The sequence below is a fragment of the Eleutherodactylus coqui genome, chromosome 6 (assembly GCF_035609145.1).
Source record: "Eleutherodactylus coqui strain aEleCoq1 chromosome 6, aEleCoq1.hap1, whole genome shotgun sequence".
NCBI lineage: Eukaryota > Metazoa > Chordata > Amphibia > Anura > Eleutherodactylidae > Eleutherodactylus > Eleutherodactylus coqui.
Genome location: NC_089842.1, coordinates 87165611 through 87191339, shown reverse-complemented (window position 1 = coordinate 87191339; position 25729 = coordinate 87165611). Strand labels below are relative to the sequence as shown.

The following is a 25729-nucleotide window of genomic DNA, read 5'->3' as shown; positions in this document are numbered from 1 at the left end:
GCGACGTTTCGACCCAAAGTAACCGGGTCTTTGTCAAGCATTTCTTGACTGTAACGGCTACCAAAAGGGGCACTGGCGTCACGAGGACAAACAGGTAATAAAGTTACCCAGCACTGTTATTTATACCAGGCCCTGTATGCGGCTGGGCCTGCTCCACATTGGGTCTTTAAAGGGAAGATGGTAGAGCCACATGTCACCAATTATTTGATTTTATCTCACCATCTTTTCCAGCCAAAGGACTCACCCTGCCGGCTACACAGTGCTAAAAGATTCTGCTGCAGTGCATTGAGCGTCACTGCTAAGTAATCCATCCATTATAAAATTATAGGCATTAGAATACATTGAGTGGCATCTTTCAGCGATGACACAAGGGAACCAACGGGGAGGATAAGTATAACACTAACATTCCCGGACTCAGCGGGTCACCTACTTTCAGCCCATAAGATTTTTTTATAGGGCTAAAAGTAGGTGGCAGATTCCCTTTAATGGGCATCAATTAAATATTGTTTTAAGCCAACCTCCCATCTACATGCAATAATTTTCTGTATGCATCACTCTGAGTCTTTAGTGTGATGAGATACTATAGTTAAATGGAAGCAATAAATGCTGCAGTAAATTAATACCAGTGCAGTTATGTTACATTCTTAAAGAGAGGCTGTCACATCCCCATAAACTAAGTAATGGTGCTGTTAGAGGACGTGAAAGAGAGTAGGTGATGTCTTTTTTATACTCGCCTGCTCCCACCGGTGTCCCTTTCTGAAGTCCACAATCGGCACAAAAATCTGACCATGCGTGCGCTCTCCCATAGACTTGTAGGGGAGTCCAGACGCACGAGACACTGAAAAGAGTCAGATTTTAATGCCGCGCGCAATCTTCAGAGGGGGACACCACTCGATCCCCTGAGCAGGTGAGTATAAAAATATACATCACCCTGCTCACTGTCATGTCCCATAATAGCATCAGAACTTATTTTATAGTGTTGTGGGAACGCAGCTAGTTCACATTAAGCAAAGCGCACCTTCAAACTAAGTTTGCAGCAAGTTGTGCGTTCATTTCTGTGTGCTTGCACCCCCTGGTGGTGATACCATAGAATGAACACAGATGATGTCAGATATTTGAATTCTTTCCAGCATGACTCACGTCACTCAGTATTGTTTCCTGATCTTAATTTTTTTTTTGTGTCTTCTTGCACCATCCTGCTGACTTTATGCGTAATATGTTTTCTTGTCACGCCATGGAAACCAGCGATGGTTGTTCCAGGAATGCAATTGATTCTTCCTCTGATTGCATGTGCGTTAAACATATGACCCATAGACTTTAATAAGCACTATATAAAGCTTTGCTTCACTAGTCGACCACTTCTTTGTGGGGGATCCTTGCAGCACATTGGGATCAAACTGTTTAACTCAAATAATAGGTCCATAAAGTGCCTTAAAGATACCAGTGTAGAGTGCAGGGCTGGTGCCAGCACCTGGCAGACCTGGGCAGCTGCCGGGGTCCACTGTCTAGAGGGGACAACTTTGCACAGCTTCCACCTCTGCTTGAAAGTGGCGAAGAGAGTCTGTGAGACATAAGATTAGTGCATTTGCTCTTTACATCACTGGCAGTACCCGGCATCCTGTCCAAGGGTGCATTCACACGGGCAAGCGTGATATCGGGCCAAGAACCTCAGGCCGATATCGTAATTATAAAATTGCAATCTGCAATGTGAGCATGATGTGTTTTTGTTTACAAACCGCATCACATCTATGTACTTGCGATTTTTTTTTTTTTTACACACATGAAAAAAATCACAAGTGTTTGCAATGGTTTTCAATGGTAAAATTTGAATCACACTTGCATGCAAATCGACAGGGGTACAAGGTTGAAATTACAAACCCTGCCGGGCAGCATGTGGGCAGTAACAACATAAGGGGAGGCACAAATCTAGGTATTACTTTGTGGTGAAGAAATACAAAGGGGATTAATTGCACTCCCCCCTCCTCCTCCTTAAAGGGGACTAATTATACTGTGTGGGGTCCACAAAGAGGACTAGTTACTGTATAGGGGCACCATTAGGGGATGTTCCCACTGAGTTTTTCACTGCACTGTGGGATTCCGTTAGGTGGTTACATTACAGATGCCGGAACCAGCATTGTGATGGAACCCCCAAACAGAACCATTGTCATTGTTATTAGTGAATCGGATGGCACTTTGGTGTCCATCTCATTAGGGTTCTGTTCGTCTTCAGTATATTTGGAGTATAAAATAATGTCGTTGAGCACAATATTCTATACTGCAAATAAAAGAGAAACAAATGGAACCCTTGTGAGACGGACACCAGAATGGAGTCCATTTCACTAATGACAGGGAGTGGTTGTGATCATTTCCATTCAGGAGTTCCGCTATAGTTCTGATTTCAGCAGCTGTTATATAACCCCCAGACCGAATCCCATGGCGTAGTGAAGAACTCTACCTTACTGTGTAGGGCACTGAGGGTTTCTCAAGGTAGCATTAGGATAGGGATAGTGTGTAGAGCCAACTTGTGGCTGGAAGAAGTCTTCATGGCAGTATGGAACTGGAAAGAGAAGAAAAGAATATTAATTTCAGGGAGTGCAGTGTATTATAATTTATATCTGGGAATGCAGTGCATTATTATTTTAAGGGGTACAATGTTTTATTCATTTTTCAGGGTAGGGTATTTTACTGTTTTATTTATTTCAGGGTGCACAGTAGGGTCATTTCTTTGGGCATAATGTACAGTAGATCATTTTTTATTCATGGAGGCTCAGTGTGTATTATTATTCATTTCGAGGGTACTGTTACAGCGTGCCAGCCACAGTCAGGAGGTGGAACCACGGTGGTGGCTCTTAAGTCCTCCTGGTCCATGTGAATACGCCTTGGGTGTCGTCTGTGCAGAATCCCTCATTGCTGTCTATTACTGCAAAGGGACTTCTGACAGACCACACCTAAAGGACCTCCTGCAGTGACAGGAGAGAGGCATTCAAGGTGTGGTCACTTGGACTGAGATGATGTAGAGATGCCACCCAGTTCCACTTCCTGGTTGCGGCTGGCACGCCTCAACAGGTACAATGTAGATTATTTCAGGGGGCACACTGTATTGTAATTTATTTCTGGGGGCACAGTATATTTGAATTACAGGGAACACAGTGAGTAGCACTATATTCAGGTGAGACGGTGTGTGGCACTATTATTTTCACAGCAGCCATAGATGTCTGGGCTGCAGACTCCAGAGGCAAGAATTGGCTGGAGAAGTTATGAACATCTGGAGAAGATGGAGAAGAGAAGGAAGGAACCCAGAGGATGTCGTCTGTGAGTCACTCAGTGTTATTGTGTAGTCCGTGTCTGACTTTGTCACATCAGTATTGTGATCACATGTAAGGACCGCAGCATTTTAGTTTGTGAAACTGCAACTCTCAGCATATCTGTACCATTGCTCGGGTCATACTGGGAGCTGTAGTTTTATATCAGAAACTATAGTACATGATGGGTTGCCAGTGATGCTTTGATATTCTAAATGTGTTAAAGCATTATTTCAATGACCTGCACATATATGTTAAAGCTGAAATTGAAATGACCCATATAATAAATTTAACACATTCGTTTCATCTTTTAGTAACTCAGGTAAAATAAAACAACTATTGAATACACCGTTGCAGTTTTGCTGCTGCGTGTGTTAGTTAGACTCTATCACCACAAGAGCCCACCTCCGGTAGAGTGCCAAATAACAGTACCATACAATGCCTGCATAACAGTGCCCACACCAGGAGCACATACACTAATCAAACAACTGTACTACATACTGATCAAATACTTATAATATAAAGTGCTACAAATGGCAAAATAATCAAATAATAGTGTTTGTTGTGGAAGATGGAGTCACAGGACGTCACCTGACTGCTGCAGCCAATTGGAGGCTGCAGCATCATAGTTCTAAACTCCTGGCATGATAGCGCCTAGAATGTGAGAGCTGATGCCAGGAGAATAGAAGGACGGTGGAGCTACAGCATTGGATCCCAATGGCAGAGATTGGGAAATGACAGCTTTTTTTGTTATTTTAACACAGTTGGCGGTATTGGGGCAATGTTGTTCAGTAACTGGACAACCCCTCGAATTAGATTTCACCTGGATTTAAGACCATTCTGCTAATGGTTATACTGATATAAAATGCTGACAAAGTCTTCAATGTGTTAACAAGATATTACAGTTTCTTGTTTGTGGTGAAATGGGGGGTGGGAGTGGGGGATATTGTCTCCATACAGTAGAGACTATGAGGCAATGATCCTTATCATTTGCGTTATGACCAAACCATTCGTAGAAGCGCCTTTTGGCTCTTGGCAGCTGAAGATGGATGCCTAGAGGTTTACAGACATCTATAGACATCAAAATTTTTAACATGCCGCTTTGACATGTAAATAGTTACTACTCTTGCTTAGGTGTCCAATGTACTTTTGGTAGAATAGTTTACACGAATATGTGGAAAATATTAATTCTGCAAATCCAAGTTGTGATATAGAGACTGGTGGGACATCAGCAATGTTGGCAATGTGTGTCAGGCCTACTGTCATCCATTTTGTACAGTTTCTCAATTCCCCCAATTGTCTGGCATTACTCTGGACCAGAGTAAATGAGCCCCTTCCACTCCTCTTGGCCTCCTCACTCCACTTGTCTATTTAGTTTAGAGTTAGCATGAGGATACCAAATTATAAGACCATTTACTTGTTAATGAAGTCCAAGGAAAATCATTCACCTAGTAGCTGGTTTTTCACAGACACTCCAGCTCCAAGGTTCAAATTAGGGAAAAATCTTTCAATAATGATTATTGGTCACTTAAAGGTCCTAGCCTGATATGAATTATATTTTTGGAATCAGGTGGGCCAGTAGAATAAAATGCATCCGAAATCATTGCGGTAAGAGTCCCAGAACTCCCCCAAATGGCATGTCCCCATACCTGATTATAATTTCTGTATCACATTTCACATCGCTGAGTAGATAAAATTATGACCGAAAATATGCCAAGCACATCAGAGGATCTCCTGCGGAGATATGGCTAAAATGGGGAATTATGTTTTTTCACAGGTATGTACGCATTTACCCCACCCTTCTCTGAATAATTTCAGAAGGGGCAGGGGAGGTGTGTTCTGGGGAAACTTTAGAAACTGGGGGGGTCAGAGAGACCGGGTGTTAGACCTTTAGAGGTGCGCTACTGCGTACTGACTGTCCTGTTTGTTTCCAGCGACTCCACACAATCAGAACCTTTGGCTGAACATCCCAAATCTGGTATCTTTCTTTATTTCCTCATTTTATTTTAAGAACTGTCTGTTGTGTATACCTGTAAACCTTATCTCCACTGTAACATTTTTTTCTGTATATATATAAATGTTTGGCACTGCTAGTCTTTTTTAGAATAAATCTGCAATTTATTAAGTAAACAGATAAGAACACAAATCCTTGCTGTTAACCCCCTAAATGCGGCGATCTATGTACATCGTGGCATGTAAAGGGTTTACACAGGTGGTGTTGGGTTTGTCTTGGTTATGGATGCACAACCCAGTGGTGAATTGGGAAAAAAGGGACATTACAAAATGAGCTTACCATTGAGTATGCTGACATCTTTTCTCAGGAAGGGTCAGACAGGTTGCCGCCTAATAGAGAGGTGAATTGTTCTATAGACCTTATCCCAGGCTGTAAGTTGCTGAAAATTCGTGTGTACAACCTAACGGCTCCTGAAAGACAGTCTCTCAAGGTTTATATTCAGGATAGTCTGAAAAAGGGCATATATGTTTATCTAACTCTCCGCTAGACTACGTTGTTTTCTTTAAAAAAAAAAGAAAAAGGATGGGGGTGTACGGCCTTGTCCAGATTTCAGGGAGCTCCATAACATCACTAAGCGTAACTCATACAAGTTGACACTCATCCCTAACCTGTTTAGTCAATTGAATGGTGCCAACTGGTTTTCAAAATTGGATTTACAGGGTCTGTATAATTTAATTTGGGTCAAAAAGGGTGATGAGTGGAAAACGGCCTTTAACACTCCTGAGGGACATTTTGAGAACCTGTTGATGACCTTTGGTATGACAAATGCTCCTGCTGTTTTTCAGGCCCTTATCAATGAAGTACTTCACTAGGTTATCAGCTGTTTCTGCTAGCTTATTTTGACAATATTGTTATCTTTTTGCCTAATTGTGACTCTCATGTTTTGCATGTTCGTTAGGTACTACAGGAACTGTTGTAGAAGGATTTATTTGTTAGAAAAGAATAATGAGTCTGTGCTGTTCAAGACAATACATTTTTGGGTCATATTGTCACCCCAAAGGGTTTCAAGATGGATCCAGTAAAGATCCGTGCTGTGCAGGACTGGGTATGGCCAGAAAATGTGAAAGCCCTCCAGAGGATTCTGGGGTTTGCTAATTATTACCAAAAATTTATTCAGGGATTTTCAGAGGTGGTTAAACCTCTTATGGACATGACCAAGAAGAGTTGTTTTCCTTCCAAGTGGCCTTCGAAAGCACTGTAATCTATCCAGGTTTTTAAGAAATGTTTTGCAATGGCATCGTGTCTGGTGCAGCCAGACTTGTCCAGGCCTTTTGTGGTGGAGGTGGATGCCTCTGAGGTTGGTGTTGGTGCAATACTTTCTCAGGAATCTGGCACACTGCAGAGTCTTCATCCTTGTGCTTTTTTCTCATAATCATTTACTGTGACTGAAAAAAATATGCCATAGGTGACAGAAAACTGTTAGCTATTAAGTGGGCCTTTGGGGAGTGGCACCATCTTCTCGAAGGGAGTCAACACAAGCTGACAGTCTTTACTGACCACAAAAATCGGATTTACCTTGAATCAGCTAAGAGACTTAATCCAAGGCAGGTAAGGTGGTCATGGTTTTCTTGCTATTTTGACTTCGTGGTTACGTACCATCGGGGCACTAAAAATGTCAAAGCGGATGCGCTCTCCAGGAGTTTTGTGACGGGGGTCTCGAATGAACCTCCAGTACCCATTCTATCTGAAAGTATATGGTTTAGGCGGTATCATTAGATTTGGAGGAACAAGCTCTTAAGGCACAAGATTTAGCTCCGCCGGGAGCTAAATTCAAGTCCTTTCTACTTGAGGGAAAGCTTTTTGTCCCTGTATATTTAAGACGGCATCTCCGAAAGAACCTGCATAGTTCGGTCCTGGCGGGTCATCCTGGCATTAATAACACTTGTAAACTACTTATGAGAACTTTTTGGTGGCCGGCTTATGTAGGGATGTATTTAGTTTTGTTTCCGTGTGTGAGGTTTGCGCTAGAACTAAATCACCTTGGAATCTCTCAGCCGGGAAGGTGTTACCTGTACTGATTCCTGTGAAACTTTGAACCCATTTGGCTGTGGATTTCATTATGAATTTGCCATTTTCTGAGGGTAACATGGTCATCTGTGTTCTGGTTGATCTTTTTTAGCAAGATGTGCCATTTTGTGGCTCTGCACAGTCTCTCTAATGCTAAAATTTAGGCGAAATTGTTTTTCTCATATTGTGAGATTACCTGTTAATATTGTCTCCAACCAAGGGGTCCAGTTTGTTTCCAGGTCCTGGTGGTTTGTGTGTACTCGATTAGGAATACAACTCTCTCTTTTTCCTCCACGTATCATTATGAGACTAATGGCCAGATGGAGAGGTGTAATCAAAGTTTGGAACAGTCCTCGCGATGTTATGTTTCGGTTAATCAGGAGGATTGGTTGGAGTTTTTACCTTCAGCTGAGTTTTTTCTCTAAATAGTAGATCATTGGAGTCTACACACACATCACCTTTCTTTTGCAATTATGGATTTCATCCATGTTTTGGTTCTTTTTCCAAAACTATTTCAGAGGTTCCGGAGGAGAATGAATTCTCCTCTAACATTAAGACTGTTTGAGATGAGATCCAGGAAAACCTTAGCAGGTCGGTGCAAAATTGACAAGCAGATTTGGTCAGGTTATCAACTAAAAAAAAGATCAAACTCAAACAACGGTCTTACAAACTGGGTACATGGTTTATTGGTCCTTTCAAAATCACGGAAATAATTAATTCTGTATCCTTTAGATTGGAGATTCACAGCTCTTTGAAAATTACAGATGTGTTTCATATATCTTGTAAAGTATGTAGATCCAGGGAATGGCTTGTCTCCTCCTGTCCCACCAATGGTTGGTGGGGATTTTCAATTTGAGGTCAGCTGCATTGTTGACTCTCATCGAGTGAGGTGCACTGGCGGGGTTATGGGCCAGAAGAAAAGACATGGGTTCTGGCTGCATGTGTCAATGCGGATTGTCTAGTTATGAATTTTCTTAGACGTAATCAAAATAGACCTGATCCTAGGGGTTCCTTCTAGAAAAGGAGGTACTGTTGTGGCAGGTTTTGGTTTTCATTCACGGAGGTATGGTTTATGCTAGTGCTGTTTTGCATTTTCCTCTCATCTTTCTCTAGCACTGGTCAGAGTGTCTATGGGAGTGTTCTGCTACCTGTTGAACCTGCCTAGCAATTAGGGAGGGCTTTTATTCCTGTCTTGGCTGTGGACCTGTGCTGATTATTCTCAGTCTTCATCTGATGGTTGTTGGTTATTAGTGGAAGTTGTATTCTTACTTATTTGTTTACTTCTGTTCCATGTAGGGATAATGATCGTGGGTCAGATGCGTTCTTATCAGGACAGGACATCCGCTACAGGCAGGTATGGTCTCTTATTCTGAATCATATAGGGAAAGATTGCCTATCCATCTGTTATTCCACAAGTTACCTGTGGTGGGTTATGTTCTTTGTTCCACTGTGTAAATATAGCCTGGGAACTGTTCAGGGGACTGATTTCGGTACATCCTGGTTAGACATGACACATGGCATCCAGAACCTGACAAAGTCCTCCGTGTCTGCCATGTAACTCAGTCTATTAGACCCCGTGCCCGGAAGAGTCTAACAGGCTGCTGTCATAGACTTCGTAGAACAATGCAGTGTTCTACCCTAGCGACCAAACTATCGCATCTTCAAGTCGCCTTGAGGGTCTAAAAAATAGCATAGAAAAAATTTAATAAAGTTTAATTAAAACACACAAAAATCCAGTTTAAAATAATAAACATTTTTTTTCCCCACAAAACCACTTTTTGAATGAATAAAATACTGAAGAAAATTTAAAATAAGCAGCACATAATAGGTATTACCACATTCACAATGACCCAGGAAATTAAAATATTTTGTTATTTTCCACATATGGTTAACACTGTAAAAATAAGTAGGGGAAGGACTACCCCCACCAAAGGACTCTGGCGCGAAATCCAAGACCGCCCCCAAGATGTGGAGTCCAATGTTAGAGAATAGCCACTGAACAATGCACTACAGAACCCCTTCAGCAATCAAGCAGTGAAGATGTTTTCCCCGCGTAGGGATCTCAGACTACGTCCAGTGCAAGTAGCACCTGAAGGAATGCCTCCATGTCAACACCAATACTACTGGCGAGTGGATCCACTTTTGCCACTGTTGCCTAGGGACTCGCCAGCCTCCCCTCCACTAGAGGAGTGCCTAGAGGAAACTGGAGCTGGCAAAGCTGCAGGGCCTGTTCTCCTCCGATGTGTACTTTTAAAGTGCCGGAGGCTCTTATCTAGGCGGATCACCCACTTTGGATCTTGATCCAACGTATTAACGCCACCCCAAATCTCTATAAGCCACTTAACCATCGAATCTGCAGACAGATTCTCGAAAACAGGAAAAACAGAAAAAGAAAACCAAGAATGATAGCCAGTATTGCAGAAAACTTTAATTCTGCTTCTGGAACTTCACCAGTGATTATTAATAGCAAATTCTGCCAACACCAAAAAATCCACCCACTGATCTTGACGATCGCTGACATATAGCCTGAGGTAATAAATAAGTTCTTGATTCATGCACTCAGTCTGACCATTTGATTCAGGATGAAAGGTCATAGAGAAAGACAACTCAACACCGATGTTTTTATAAAATGCACGCCAAAACTGGCTGACAAACTGAGCCCCTCGGTCCGACACTAATGCAGAATGCCGTGTAAGCATACTACTTCCGTCATGAAAATGGAAGCTAATTCGGGAGCCGATGGTAACTTCTTAAGAGGGACAAAATGTGTGATCTTAGAGAAATGGTCAACTACCACCCGTATGACCGAGTGTCCCTGAGACAAAGGGAGATCCGTGACAAAATAAATGGACAAATGGACCATGGTCTGGATGGAACCGGGAGTGGCAGAATCGGCCCCTCGGGTCGTCTCTTAACATTCTTCCCTCGAGCACACACTGCTCAGGACTCGACAAAAACTCTGACATCCCTGGCCATCTGCAGCCACCAATACAGGCGTCTGCATAACTTTAGCGTGCCACAGATACCAGGCTGGCCAGCCAAAACCGATGCATGAATCTCCTCTAGGGCAAGCAGACACAAGGAACTGGGTACAAACAATCTCCCTTCAGGAAGAGCACTCTGAGCACCTGGTTAGGCCGTAAGAATTTGGCCAGAGATGTCTGACGTCAAAGCCGCCACGACCACCCCGGGAGATAGGATACTCTCAGAATGAGAATTCTCTTGTTCAGGCACCCCAAAACTGTGGGATAGGGCATCGGCCTTGACGTTCTTCCACCCTGGTACATACGTAACTACAAAATTAAAACGTGAAAAAAATAAAGCCCACCAAGCTTGTCGGGTGTTTAGGCGCTTGACAGACTCTAGGTAAATCAAATTCTTATGATCCATGAAAACAGTAATCTGATGTCTGGTCCCCTCCAGGAAATGCCTCCACTCTTCAAATGCCCATTTGATAGCCAACAATTCTCTATTGCCAATATCCTAATTACGTTCAGCTGGACTAAACTTCCTAGAGAAGAAGGCACAGGGCTGAAGATTGGAGAGAGAGACAGATCGCTGGGATAAGGACAACACCCACACCATGCTCGGAAGCATCCACCTCAACGACAAACGGACAATTGAGATCAGGTTGGACCAGTACCAGGGCAGTGGAAAACGCCTTCTTGAGGTGTACAAAGGCTTCCTTAGCCTCGGGTGACCAGACATTTACCTCAGCACACTTCTTAGTAAGGCCCGTCAGATGTTTGGCCATAACTGAAAAATTCCTGATGAATTTACGGTAAAAATTTGCAAAGCCTAGAAAGCATTGCAGAGCTTTTAAATTGGTAGGTTGACACCATTCAGTTATGGCCCGGATCTTATCAGAATCCATCTGAATAGCAGATGGCGTTATGACATATCCCAAAAAAGAGATCTCTTGGACCCCAAACTTGCATTTCTCCAGCTAAATACACCACCACAAAGGTACCCAGAATATCGTGAAAAATCACGTTCATAAATCCCTGAAAAACGGCCGGGGCATTGCATAATCCAAACGGCATCACCAAACACTCAAAAAGCCCATAAGGGGTGTTAAATGCGGTCTTCCATTCATCCCCTTCTCTGATTCTAATCAGGTTGTATGTTCCCCCTGAGAACCATCTAGCTCCCACAACCTGATTGAGGGGATTGGGGATCAGCGGAAGTGAGTATTGATTCTTCACAGTTTAACGCTCGATAATCAATACAAGGCTGGAGGCTACCATCCTTCTTTTCCATGAAGAAGACTCCACCCCCCCCCAGGAGATTCTGAAGGATGTATATGCCCCTTGGCCAAACTCTCGGTTACATACTCCATGGCCTCCCGTTTGGGGACGGTAAGATTGTAAATTCTCCCCTTGGGAATCTTACCCCCCGGAACGAGGTAAATTTTACAATCCCATTGCCTGTGCAGGGGCAACACTTCTGAGAGTCGCTAAGAAAATACATCAGCGAACTCCTCTAAATACTTGGGCAGGCTCGGAACCTCACAGCTGGAAGAATTCAGTTGGACAGATGTTAAATGGTCTCCACAGCCTGCTCCCCACTGTATCAACTCAGAGGCTGTGCAATCAATAACAGGGTTGTGAAGACGTAATTACAGTAAGACCGAAACGACATCAACAAATAAGTTCTCCATGACTAGAAAAGTACAGGTCTCTGTATGTGGGGCCCCCACTGAGAACGTTAGTTCAGGTGTGGTTTTCTTAATTAACCCCACAATCAACAGGGTAGAATCAATCCCAGAGACCAGTATGGGAGAACTCAGGTCCCGCAATTCTGACGCAAAAGACTTTACAAACTCCAAATTGACAAAATGCCTTATGTTCTAGAGACGACATGTACCCCAGTTCCATGGCTTCAATGTGGTTGCTGGGTAGGACGGCATTCTGCTCCTTAGGTGCGGGGGAGGAACTGGTAGAACTAGGATTACGTCTGGCCCTAAGATGAGTGTCAGCCCTAACTGCTAAAGTCATGGCAGTCTCCAATGTCTTAGGCTCAGGATGAGACAACAGCAGGTCCTTTACTGACTCAGACAACCCAGTGAGAAATAAATCCTTTAGGGCCCGGTCATTCCACCCAGAATCTACACAAAACTGTCGGAACTGGGAACAAAACTCTTTTGCTGAGCTCTTACCCTGACGAAGACTTAACAACTTGGAAACAGCATAGCCTGCTCGGTCTGGTTCATCATATATCTGACCCAAGGCTGCGAAAAAGGCATCAACGGTCTGACGAGAGGATAATTCAGGTGGCAATAAATAGGCCCAATTTTGTGGTTCACCCCTTAAACGAGAGATAACAATACCCACATTCTGGTAATCCAACCCAAAAGAGTGTGCACGCAAACTAAAATATAATTTACATCCTTCACAGAAAGCAAAAAATGTCTTCCGATCACCTGAAAAGAAGTCAGGAAGTGTAGCCTTGGGTTCGCATACTGATACAGGACCACGAGAAGACACCACCGGGGCACCAGCTACAGCTTGCTCCTGGTGCTGGAGACGGGTCAACAAATCCTGTACCACCTTGGTCAAAGTTTGTACCTGGTTAACCAATGCTGACACAGTCTCCATAGCCGGAAATACCTGGAGCCAGAAAATACAAAACTTGAAAACTGTACGGCCAGTGTTTCTGTCAGGACTTGCCAGGAAACAGGGGTTGCGGAAGTCCCTACGCCAGCCCTCTCCCCTGTCCCTGCCTACTTGCCCCTCTGGGCTAACCCCCAGGGCGACAACTGGGCGATGGTCCCTACTCTGCACTAAGAACGGGACCCCTGGAAGAGAAGGGACAAGTGGAGAAAGTAGTAACCAAATTGTGGACAAAGCTAACAGAAAACAACAGACCATGGGCACAGACAACCTCAGAGTCAGAGGAAGACTGAGTCAAACGAACCGGGAACGTCAGGCCAAGGGAATAGACAAACTCAGTGTCAGAGAATAGCAGAGTCAAAACTAGAGGCAGAACTGATATCACGGCTGTTAGCTGGACGAAACCAAATCAAACACTGGCAACGAGATCCAGTGCCAGACAGGCTAAATACAGAAGTCCCCGCCTAGAGCTGGGCGGAGCAAGATGACATGCGGGCCGGTGATGTCATAAATCCGGCCACCTCCTGCCATGCCTCCTAACAGGAGAGTCCCGAGACCAGCCAAGACGAATGCGCTCCCGCACGTGGAGGGACCCGCACCGCCGACCAGCCTGAGCGACCACCAGCACGGGGGATCCCCAAGTGGAGACATCAGCGAGACTGCCAGCGGCACCAGGAATGACAACGCCCCCACGCCGGGCACAGGCGCAGCCTGCGGTGAGTCTTCTCCTAACAGAATCATTGGCTGCATCACAATCCACCACCAGCTATGCCATATCAGACTCCATGGATGAATGTGACAAAGAGGTGTGCAGTATCACTCAAGCCAATTCTTTGGAGAACTCCATCATAGAAATCAGCTCCAGTGAGAGTCGTCCGACGCCGATCAGCATCGCAACAGATTCAGAGAGCGACGACTCACAAGTCATGCTGGTACACTCAAGGAACTGCTTCCAGTTTTGATAAGACACTCTTTCCATAAGAGACATTTCCCCTGTTAAGTGAACGAGCGAATGGCGTGAGTAATACATGCGTATGCTTGGAGGTTTTTTCCCCACCGTTGTAGTAGTTCTCTCATGGTTTTGGCCAAACCATTTTATACATGCTGTCATAATAAAATGCCTTACTCAGAAAGTAACGTTCTTCAGGTGGTCTTAGAACACTAGAATGGCTTAATCTTTTGTATAAGTAACTGGAAGGTAGGAGCTGTGTTTACAGGTTTCGTCTTGCACGCTCCATGACTGTGTAATGTTCCTAGAGGGAACTGGAGTAGTGCACTGAGATATCCCCTCTTTGCATATTACATCCTGTTTTAGAGGCATCGGGGTCGGCTTATTTTAAGTAGGGGGGAACTGTAGTGCCCCTAAGTCTATATATCTGGCCCCTCCATAATTGTCATATATGTCATGTCTTCATTGTGGATGCACTGTGCAAAGTGTCTTTTCTTTAGTAATGTGTATTGCACAGCTGTAGCATGTAAGAGGTTAAAGTCTGCAAGCGGCTGGGGTATGTCTGGAAAATGTAACAAGTTTGTCTAGTCATGTGATATCAAGAAATATGTTATTTTGGTATTTTTGTAATTGTACCAACCTGCAGAAAAAAGTTACCATGATATTTATATCACATGATGACCACAGTAAAAAACGATAAATTGATAAAAGTTATACAGTACATTATATGCACCCCAAATTGTATTAATAAAAAGAGCTAGCTCCGCAACAAACAAACCCTCATCTGTGTATGAAGACTGAAAAATTAAAGTAATTCGGCCTTTGGAAGTGTAGATTAAAGAGTAACTGAACTTTTTATGAACTTTTAACATGTCAGAGTAACATGTCAACAGTTTTGATCATTGAAGCTATTGCTGCTGAGACTCATGGTGATCACTGAGATTAGGGGGCTGCTGAGAAGACAAGAGGGTGGTGATAAATATCTGTAGACTTTCAGCTGTTCTACTGTCTGCAGACTGACATTCAAATAATAACCAAATGTCTTCAACTGTAAACAATGAACCATAGAACGGATGTACAGTGAGATGTCACAAAGCATCTGTGCCATTCATGTGGCATGGAAACTAATAAAGAATGCCCGACAGATATAGAAAGTTATGATCAAATGGTTCATTTGCTTTGTGGAAACAAGAACCATTGCACTGAACTGGTGCAGCCAGGGGAGTAGCTATAGTGGGTGCAGAGATAGCAGTTGCACATATTCAATGGCCCCTGAAATGCCATCCATCTTGCCCTGAAGAGGGCACACTTAGAACTGTGAATATGGGTAATTAGCCTGTAAGGGGGGTCGGAAGAGCCCTTTGCAAGTAGGAAAGTTATTATGCTTAATAATCTTGTATAAAGTTCAATAGATTCTAGTTGGATAGGATGTATAGAATGTGAAGCTAACCAGGAAATACCATATTTCCAATGTCTACAGTAGTGAAACTTAATAATGCTGCTATGTACTAGGATAATGCAATGATTGCTTGGATATTTATCTGGGCAACTATTGTGTATGCGTTCGGATATAGTTGCTAGAATAATTACCTGGAGAGCTACTGTACTGTATCTGTAACAATGTATATTAGAAGAGTATTATAGCAGGAGTGAGTGTTAAGGGACATGCTTTTACATGTAGAATGTAATATATAGACAAGCCTTTGTGTGTAGCGAGTGAATTATGTAGACTTCCTAGTACACAAAACATGTCATTATTGCAGATTTTGTTAATCTTGCCTCTTGAAAAAAATGGAATAGAAAGCAAAAAAGTGTTATGTGTTCCCAAAAATTTGGTAAATGAAGACTAGAGTTCATCTTGCAAAAAAAATCTCCTTTAGGGCTCCCACCCACTGGCGATATTTTCTTTCTTGCGCTGCGAGAGCACGAGAAAACTCTCGCCTCGCAGCGCAAGAAAGAGGCTGGTATAGAACCGGCATATCGCAAGTTGTTTCAATGGGGCCAGCGACAGCAGCGCTAGCCCCATTGAAAGCATAGGGAGAATGCCGCGGACTTCTGCCACAGCTGTAATAGCTGTGACAGCTGTGGCAGGAGTTTCCTTCATCCCCGCGGGGACCGCGGGGATGAAGGAATCCTCTGCCACAGCTGTCACAATTGTGGCAGAAGTCCGCAGCATTCTAGCCCATTGCTTTCAATGGGATCGGCAAGCCCCGCAGAATGATTATCGGGGAAGGGCTTGAAATATAAGCCCTTCCCCGATAATCATCAATAAGTGGTAAAAAAAATCATACTCACCTCTCCTGCGCTCAGCCGCGTTTTCCTGCTGGCTCCCCGGCACTGCTATTAAGCTCTTTCAGTAGTCGGGGATTTAAAAATCCCCGCCTCCTGAAAGGGCTGTGCAGATATCCCGGCTTCATGCCAATTTTTTTTCTCGCACTGCGATGCGAGACTTTAACTTTAGTCTCGCATCGCAGTGGAGAAAATATCGCCAGTGGGTGGGAGCCCTTATAGTGACGATATTACAGAAACAGCCACAAAATAAAGTTCGTTGCTCCATCTTTTATTCCACCTGCATGTAGGGCACCCTACAAGCCTGATTATCGAGGGTTGTACATCCCAAAAAATCACTTTTCATTTGACATTTTTCATCAGTAATTTCTTCTGCAGATTATATGTGTAATTGTCAGTTCCATGAGCCAGCGGGTGTAGACTAGCTGCTATGGTATCTTCTGTACACACAGAGAAGGAAAGATACTGCTCTCTTTTCTCAATCTCTCGTATGCAAAGGAACATCAGCAGCATGGTGGAAGCAAAGACACATAGCAATCAAACCTATACATAAAGATTTCTGTTAAGGCGCATTTAGACACAACGATTATGGTTAAAAATTTGCTCAAAAGCCATCTTTTGAGCAATAATCGTTGCGTCTAAACGCGTGGCCATCATGCACTCTTCGTGCACTGTTTGCTGATTGCTAACTTTTAGCAAGCTAAAAGTCAGTGATGAGTCTTATTAGTGCCGCGCGCCAAGTTACCGCTGATAGTATTGTTTCAGCTGGTATCCCGCTCGGAGCTCTCAGCTGGATAGCTCCGAGAACAAAGCAGCTGTATGCAGATAACAGCGCTCCTGCTGTCTTATGCATTCAGTGGGAGCCTTCATTTACACACCAATAAGCTCTGAAGTAGAAAATTAGCTACTAAAGAGTTTATGCAAAGTGATCGCTCAAAACTGTCACTCAAACTGCCATTTGAGCAAATTTTGAGCGATCATCTTAGGTCAGTTTTACCATCAGTATTAGGGCCACAACGGGTTTGTTACTGAACACAGGACAAACAGGACAACTGCTAGATGAATTTATTAGAGGTTTAGTATTCAAAATGGGATCATTTGTTGGGGTTCTCTATCGTTTTGGCTGCTCAAGGACTCTACAAGTGGGCAATGGGGCCTAAATTGACTTCAAGCCAAATTCCTGTTCTGAAAGCCACTGGCTGCTCCTTTCGGTTTGGGCCCTGTTGTGCAGACAGACATAAGATTAGGGCCACAATGGGTATATTTCTGAACACAGGACAAACGGGGATATCCATTTTGGGGTGCAAGTCTTCATTCATATGTGTGCTGTACAAAAAAAAGTTTTTTAAAATTATATAATTCCCAAAAAAATGAAAATCGTAATTTTTTCCTTCTGATTTATTTAGATTAATTCAAAAACTGTGGGGTCAAAATATGCAGTACACCCCTAGATGAACTCGTTAAGGGGTCTAGTTTTCAAAATGGTGTAGTTTGTGGGGGTTCTCCATCGTTTTTGCCGCTCAAGGGCTCAACAAGTGCGCAATGGGGCCTAAAACACCTCCAAGCAAAATCTCTGTTCTTAAAGCCACTGGCTGCTCCTTTTAGTTTGGGCCCCGTTGTGCATAACAGACATAAGATTACGGCCACAATGGGTATGTTTCTGAACACAGGACAAACCGGGGTATCCACTTTGGGGTGTCAATCCTCATTTTCATGTGCACTATAGGAAAAAAATATGTCTTCAAAATTACATATTTTCAAAAATATGAAAAAAAAATCTCTAAATTGCATTGACTCCTGAAAAAAAAACTGTGGGCTCAAAATACCCCTGACCCCCCTCAATGAATACATTAAGGGGTGTAGTTTTTAAAATGGGGTCATTTGTGGGGGTATCTATCATTCTGACACCTATGAGCCTTTGCAATCCTGGCTTGGTGTAGAAGGGAGAGAGGGAACATGATTTAAGCCTTTATTTATGTTACAGGAGGGAAGAATGGAGCTGGGGGACATGATGGAAATCTTTATATATGTTAACAGTATAAATGAGGTTCAGATGGGAAGTGTATTTATTAGGAAACTAAACACTACAGCAAGGAGCTACAATCTGAGATTAGTTGGGGGAAGATCAGAAGTAATGTCAGGAAATATTATATTACTAAAACAGTAATGGGATGAGCCTCGATCTATCCTAAGAAAGGAATAATATAAGGACTGACTAGATCAGTGATGGCGAACCTATGACACGCGTGTCAGCATTGACACGCGTGGCCATAGTCGCTGACACGCGGCCGCTGTCGGCCGTTCACCCTGTTGGTGAATGCTAGCAGGGGCCGTGGCTCCCCTGCTGGTATTCACTAACCAGCGCTACTACCAGTAGCAGCGATGATCTTGGCGCACTCTGTGATGTCAGTGTGCAGTTGGGATTCTCCTCCCCCCGTCCCCTGACGTCTCTTACCACTTGGTTCTGCGAGAGCGTCCGGGGAGGAGGAGTCCGGCAGCACCCTGACGTCAGTGTGCGCCGGAGATCATCTCTGATGGGGGCGCGGAGGCCAGCGGAGGAGCAGAACTTCCAGGACGTGGATGGGGTGAGTACGTGGGGCTTGAGGGGCGCTGTCGCTGCTGAGGGGTCCGCTGTCGCTGCTGGGGGGGTCCTCTGTCGCTGCTAGGGGGGGGTCTGCTGTCGCTGCTGGGGGGGGGGGCCGCTGTCGCTTCTGGGGGGGGGGGTGCTGTTGCTGCTGGGGGCCACTGTTGCTGCTGGGGTGCCGCTGTGGGGGGCCACTGCTGGGGGCATTGTCACTGCTTGGGGTGCTGGGGGGGGGGGGCCCTGTCACTGCTGGGGGCTCATCATTACTAAGATAATTGAAGTGGAGGCTGTTAGAGGCGAGAGCCTGTGCTATGGGTGTTTTAGGTTTACTAAATCCAGTTATATATTACAATTATACTTTTTTGTTATTTAAACTATAAATATCACGAATTTATGGATTTTTTCTTGAAGTGACACACCACCCGAGTTATGCTCGGTTTTTTTGGCAAATTTTGGCACACTGAGCTCAAAAGGTTGCCCATCACTGGACTACATGGACCATGTGGGCTTTTTATGCCATCAATTTTCTATATTTCTAGGATAGTTTAGAACCTCCCTCCTCACACATGTATAAACAGAACAAAGTCAGGGAAGTGGGAGTCTGTTACATCATGAAAATACACTGCGGTCCAGCACTTAGCACTGAGGACTAGTGGCTGACAACTTCTATTATGGAACTGTCACAGGATGTTTTTCTCTGTATCTTGGTGTAAAGCAATGCACCCATAAATAGATGTATGTCACCATCTACTGGTGATGCAGCAAACTGCATTTTGGCCCATTTTCTTGAAGTGTCTATTTGCAGTCCACAAGAACTCTGTGCCTTCCCCAGACTTCTGATTTGAATAGTTCCATCAGCACTGTCATAAGGAGTATTGGAAGTTTATTCTAGGAGTTCACAATGTCTATTGAAAGGAGAAGAAGTGAGTGTTCTGGTTTATAATTCCATTTATATTTTCTACTTCAATGTGAAAATTTCACTTCCTCTTCAAATGTTCCACGCGAAACTATTGTTAGTTACACACCTGACACTGTATCACTCTGGCAGTGCATTTCAGCCAACATTCGGCTTAGTAGTTAATTGCCCATGCAGTGGATTCAGAGAGCTGCAATAGTAAAGCTCTAACCTGTAAAAAAAGAAAGATGATCATAATGGTCGCTTCCAAGAATGAAGGACATCTGAGCCAAGGGCCGTGCTGTCCTTCTGTCTTGCACGGACTGGGAGAGGCGTCAGGCCTTCATATCCTGGGATATGAATGTGAAGCTACACAATATTTGTGGGAAAGTATCCTCTTGTCTAATCACCACTTATTTGCCAATGTTTTCACATATCAATAATTATCATAGGATTTATATACAAGATCTGTGCATAAGGTGGAATATTACAGAGTCAGGCTTAGATTGGCCCACAAGGGAACAAATGAATACCCGGTGGGTCCTGAGTCAAGGTGGGGCCCCAACCCCTGACCTGGCACACAGGTTCTGTACATATTGGGTGAACTGAGTCAACAGAAAGGTGATTGCATGTGCATATGGCCCTGTTTCTTCTGAAGTATATACAGAATGCAGCAGTAAGGAATTGGTGAATGGGGATTGGGTAATTGGGTAAAATTTGCAAGCAGCTGTACAGTGCACCTCCAGAATGAATTTTACTGGGCATCCCATTCCAGCACTGTACAGGGTTATCCCCCCACTATATGCATTGTAGATAATAATAGAGGCAGCAGCAGCCAGTGCCTACCATTCTGTACTTATAAAACACCACATGGGAGCTCAGACCTCTGCCCGGTCAGTAGGATGACAGTTCATCAGGACAGCCACTCATTGGCTCATTTTATGTAACAATGTCTGTGCATGTACTTACAGAGTGAGTGAGCACTTGCAGGTATGCAGTTTGGATTCATATGTGTGGTCCATGTATGAACTCAGTTTGAACATGTATAGTGGCCAGAGCGGGGGCCCCATAGCATGTATTTAGCTACCTCATTTGTGTGTGTATATGTATGTATGCGTGTATTGTCAACTGGGTTAATTTATGTGTATTGGCCTAAATAGGTCAAAAAAGGTCAATGTCTGGTATCTTCTCTGACTAACCTGGGTCTGACTGAGCATAATTTACCTTAACTCACTCTGTCCCGTGTCAATCACCCATAACCGGCCCTTGGATTGTGTACTGGAAACTTCCTTTAGCTCAGGTTTTGTTGGTGGTGATAGTACAAATGGTCAGAGCTTGGGTGGGGTCTGAGCTCAAGTCAGGTGCCTGGGGAATTCAAGTTGTAGAGCTGGCCACAGGAGAGTCTTTTTCTACCCTACCAGAAGGCATCTGAGTCAGTGCAGACCCCGCACAGCTAGAAGGAAATCAAGCCTAGTAACCGTGAGTTTAGCACATCCCTGTTGAGTCAGAAGTCAGGGTGTCCACGAGAGAGCCTGCACTTGTCCCTCCATTCCCCCAAAATAACCAGCCAGCGCAGCAACCTGCTAACTTAGCCTGGCAGTCTTATCCTCCAAGAGAGATTTCAGGAAACCTAATCTGTCGTTTTGTGTGTGAGAGAAGAACTGTTGAAGTTTCTGCTGCCTGCTAAAACTGTCAAGGGAATTGTGACCTGTCATTTTGCAAGAGTCAGTAAAAACTGTGTGCCTCTGGTTTTACCAAAGCTCTTTGGTCTGGACTCTTTATTTCACCATTGCACCATACTCAGAGGCACTGGCATCATGTCATACTTGTACCATTTGCTGTCACCAATCACCCTTGTGAAAATCTGCTTGCTGTGCGAGTCAATGTTCCACAGTAAGCAGATTTTCACAAGGGTGATTGGTGACAGCAAATGGTACAATGTTCCACACAGAGTAGCCACCACCAAGACTAGGCCTGAGTTAGAATACTCACTCGTTGCAGCACAGATTTTTCTTTGGCGTCACGAACAGGATGATGTCACTGCGCCTTATGTGCCAAAATGTGAAGAAATGTGCTTTACCCATTGCTACCCTGGGTTATAAATTATGGACTCAAATTTGAAAGTTCCAACCAGGAAAATTACCGTCCCAATGGGTGGCTTAAAAGCAGCCCCCGACCCCAAGGAGCTCATTGCTAGTTTATGGGACTGTTTGTGTTAAAAAAACCTTTAATGAAGAAGAGAAGAAGTAGTGAAAATATGTGCTAAAATGTCTTATTGGTTTTACTAACTTCAGATCGTTGCACATGCATCTATGTGTGTATGTATCCAGCCAGTGTGCTTGCAGCCATGCTTATATGTAGTGACTGACTGTGTCAAAGGCCTCATGTCCACGGACATTTTGGTAACTAAAATGCTGTGTGTGTCCCAACAGCGTTTTACCAGCGTTTGTGATCTCAGCTCTGCCGGCAGAGACCGTGTATTGCTGCGAGTATGCTATGCATGCCCGTGTATCTCATGCACACGGTCATGTGCAGTGTGACTGTTTTTGTTTTTTGTTTTTAATCCCCCGTTCTGTTTCATATCGGGGTTGCATATGAATAATCGCTTGTATACAAAATATTTTGCATGGAAAACCTTTGCATACGCTGCCTAAATAAATGTATAGGGCTCACGCTGCGTGGTACGTGGAGTAATAGAACATGCTGCAATCTATTTTTTGCGCATATCTACACAGTGAATACAGGCTCATGTCCATGGCTGAGCACATGAGCTCTGAGGCTGGGTTCACACGGGGCAGAATTGCTGTGGAATTTCAGCTTCGGACAAGCTGCGTGGAAACTGACATGCGGCATGGAATTCAAATCCATGACATGTCAATTGTATAACTGTTTGCAGGCTCTCCTCTCTAGCCACTGCAAACCTGCGCCAACTGGCATGGGTTTTGAAGCAGTCTTTCCGCTGCAGAAATCTCGCAGAACTTTCATGCAGTCCCACTGTGGACATTGCGCAAGATTTCCGTCCCGTGGGGACCCAGCCTTAGGCCTTGGTCAGACGGGCGTTTTTTCGTGCGATTTGCGCATGCGATCTGCGCATTAAAAGAACCATTGCTTCGCAATGGGATCGGTCACATGGCCGCTTTTTATGCGGATGTCTGATAAATTATAGGACACGAGGAATCGCAGATCGCGCCTATCTGCAAAAATGCCACATCATCAAGAAATGCCCAAAGTAAGATAAAACTCAGCACACAAATAAAGAATTAAGTTCTGAACAATCAATTTTAATTTCAAACAATTACACGTCTCCTGTGGCCCAATTGTAGGGGAGAGTGTAATAGTTCCTGCCGTGTATCTATGTATGTCTCTGTCCTGAGAGGTGGATTGTGTAGTGCGATGTGTATTGACTCAGACAGGTGACGAAAGGGTTAATGTCTGGTATTGTATCAGTTTGGTCTAGTTATGTGTATTGTCCCTCCTAACCTTCTGTGTGTGCGCCTGAGGTGGAGTGAGTCTGGTGACAGGGGGAGGAGTTAGTCTGTGGTGTAGTGGTGGGGAGAAAGACGTAAAAGGAGGTGGTTCGAGAGTGGAGATGCGATCGAGAAAAGGAACTGCGTGAGGAGGCAGGAGTCTTGGAGCTTACTCCTGCTGTGTCCCGGGCACCCTCCCGCAGCAGTGGAAGGCCTTTCCTTGGGAGAGATCGGGGAGCAGATACTGTTTTCCTGGACTCGGCGGTGGCGTGCACATGGTTCCTCCATATGTCTGCTTCACTAAGGAGTGCACATGAGAGAGACTGTACAGCTGGGGTTTGGGAGTATGGAGATATTTAAGAGAAAAACTGTAGTTTTTCTACGGTAACACTCCAATAAGGCTCTGTTAGATAACTGGAGGGAATAATTTAAGAACAAGTGTTCGCATATTTTTAGTTAATAGTGTTGAAACTGTGTAATTGAACGGCACCATTTGAATTAAGAGTACCTCCGGTTTCGGAAAAATGATTCCTTTGTCTGTGGACTTTGTTATTTACACTCAACATTCGAAAGGGGCACTGGCGTCATGAAGACAATCAGGTATTGAACGGTTCCTTATGCAGGTGTTATTTACGGGACCTGTGAGCGGCTGGTTTAACTACGCTTTGCAGCCTTAAATGAGAAAATGGTAGAGCCGCCCGTGACAAAAATAAGTGTTCTATCCCGCCATCTTCCCCAGTGCCAAGGATGGTACTGGGCTGCTGCAGAGCCCCACCTTGGCATCACGAATAGGATGAACCCTCTGTGCCCGTCTATCACTAACAGGATGACACCTTTGTGGCCTTAATGGTGAAAGAGACTTTCTTTGTCCTTTATTTTTGCTTTACGTTGGAAGCCTCGATTGGGACAGGATGTATGTGAAAGAAATGCCCTACAGAATGCAAAGGGACGGTGTGGTGCTATTGGAAGATGTGGCACTGTTGGACGTTCGTACCATGGAAGAGATGGACTCTAAAAATTGCATCCAGCCCACCCCCTCTTCTTTGCCAAAACTTCCCACTGGAAAAACCCTCCTATTGTGCGCTCAAGAGAACTGATGGAGTGTCCTGAGGAGATGGAGAAGGATCTGGTGGCGGTTGGCAGCAGCAGCTCTGAGGGAGAAGCCATGTTGGAACCCACACTGGAAACCATCTGTATACCCACAATGGATATGAAACTCCAACAGTTAGCACTCAAACGTGCCCTACATCAGTACCAAGCCATGAGTGAGGGAGTGCAGAAGAAGGACAGTAAAGGACTTGACACTGCCAGTGTGCAAAGGGAAGCTAGTGTGGAATCAGAAGTGGTGGCTATGCCTGCCCCTGTGGAGGTGGTGGAAAGCTTGCCTTCTGCTGGGACTGTGAGTCAACGTCCATTCTTGGATTCGGGAGAAGTTGCACATTCTTACTGGCCACCCTGGATTTTGATTCACAGAGACAATGCAGATGCTCAACAGGTTTTGCCAGCCAGATTACAGCCATTTATGTATAGTGATCATGATTTTTTTTTTGTATTTAATCGAGATCGGCCGTACCTCAGCAGTATAAGAAATGGCAACCAATCACAGCGCATCTTTCATGTTACCTCAGCAGTATAATATATAACAACTAGAGATGAGTGAATGTACTCGGTAAGGACGATTTCGCAATCGAGCACCGTGATTTTCGAGTACTTCACTACTCGGGTGAAAAGTACTCGGGGGCGCTGTGGGGCGGGGGGTTGCAGAGGGGAGTGGGGGGTAGCAGCGGGGAACAGGGGGGAGCCCTCTCTCTCTCCCTCTCCCCCCCCACTCCCCGCTGCAACCCCCCGCTCACCCACAGCGCACCCGAGTACTTTTCACCCGAGTAGTGAAGTACTCGAAAATCGCGGTGCTCGATTGCGAAATCGCCCTTACCGAGTACGTTCACTCATCTCTAATAACAACCAATCACAGCGCAGCTTTCATTTTACCTCAGCAGTATAAGAAATGGCAACCAATCGCAGCACAGCTTTCATTTTAAATCAGCTGTGTAAGAAATATCAACCAATCATAGCGCAGCTTTCATTTTACCTCAGCAGTATAAAAAAAGAAAGCTGTGCTGTGATTGGTTACTATTGGCAATAAAAATTACAGGGGAAGTCTGTGAGTTTTCAATTTTTAATTCCGCCAGTATTCGTCACCGGGTGCTGAAGAACGCTCATGCAAAATGTCACTCAAATCGGAGCAGCAGTGTGGATTTGTACACAAACAAACAGATTTTGCATTTTATGGGTGAATGAATAGTCACACAAGTGAACCAATATTCGCTAATACCTTTTCATTAGCCCCCTTACATGTATACTAAACCAGTCAAGTGTTCATTGGTCAGTCCTAATTTTATTATACAATCAACATTGGAGGTCATTATACCAGTGCTATTCACTTTTGTTGCAAAGGACTATTTGTGATGCACCCTTCCATTTCCTATAGCAGCACATAACTCTGCAGTTGTTATGGAAGTACAACTCCCATCATGCCCTGATAGCCGCAGTGTGTGGTTTCACAATAGCCAGTTAGCCATAGGTTGCAGAATACTGTCCCATGGTTACACC

The 25729-nt window shown here is 44.3% G+C and overlaps 1 protein-coding gene across 2 annotated transcripts in view; it reads left to right on the top strand.

Moving 5' to 3' along the window:
- Positions 1-2977: 2977 nt before the first annotated feature.
- Positions 2978-25729, top strand: part of CD79A (CD79a molecule) — a 48387-nt gene continuing 25635 nt past the window's right edge. Inside the window, exons 1-3 of one of the 2 annotated variants that reach the window (XM_066607112.1) lie at positions 3050-3066; positions 3203-3312; positions 8620-8677. In XM_066607112.1, coding sequence (XP_066463209.1) covers positions 3212-3312; positions 8620-8677 — 159 coding nt within the window. In that variant the 5' untranslated portion in view covers positions 3050-3066; positions 3203-3211. Of the gene's footprint in view, positions 3067-3202; positions 3313-8619; positions 8678-25729 lie in introns of both variants that reach the window. The other variant, XM_066607113.1, reaches the window with a different exon arrangement.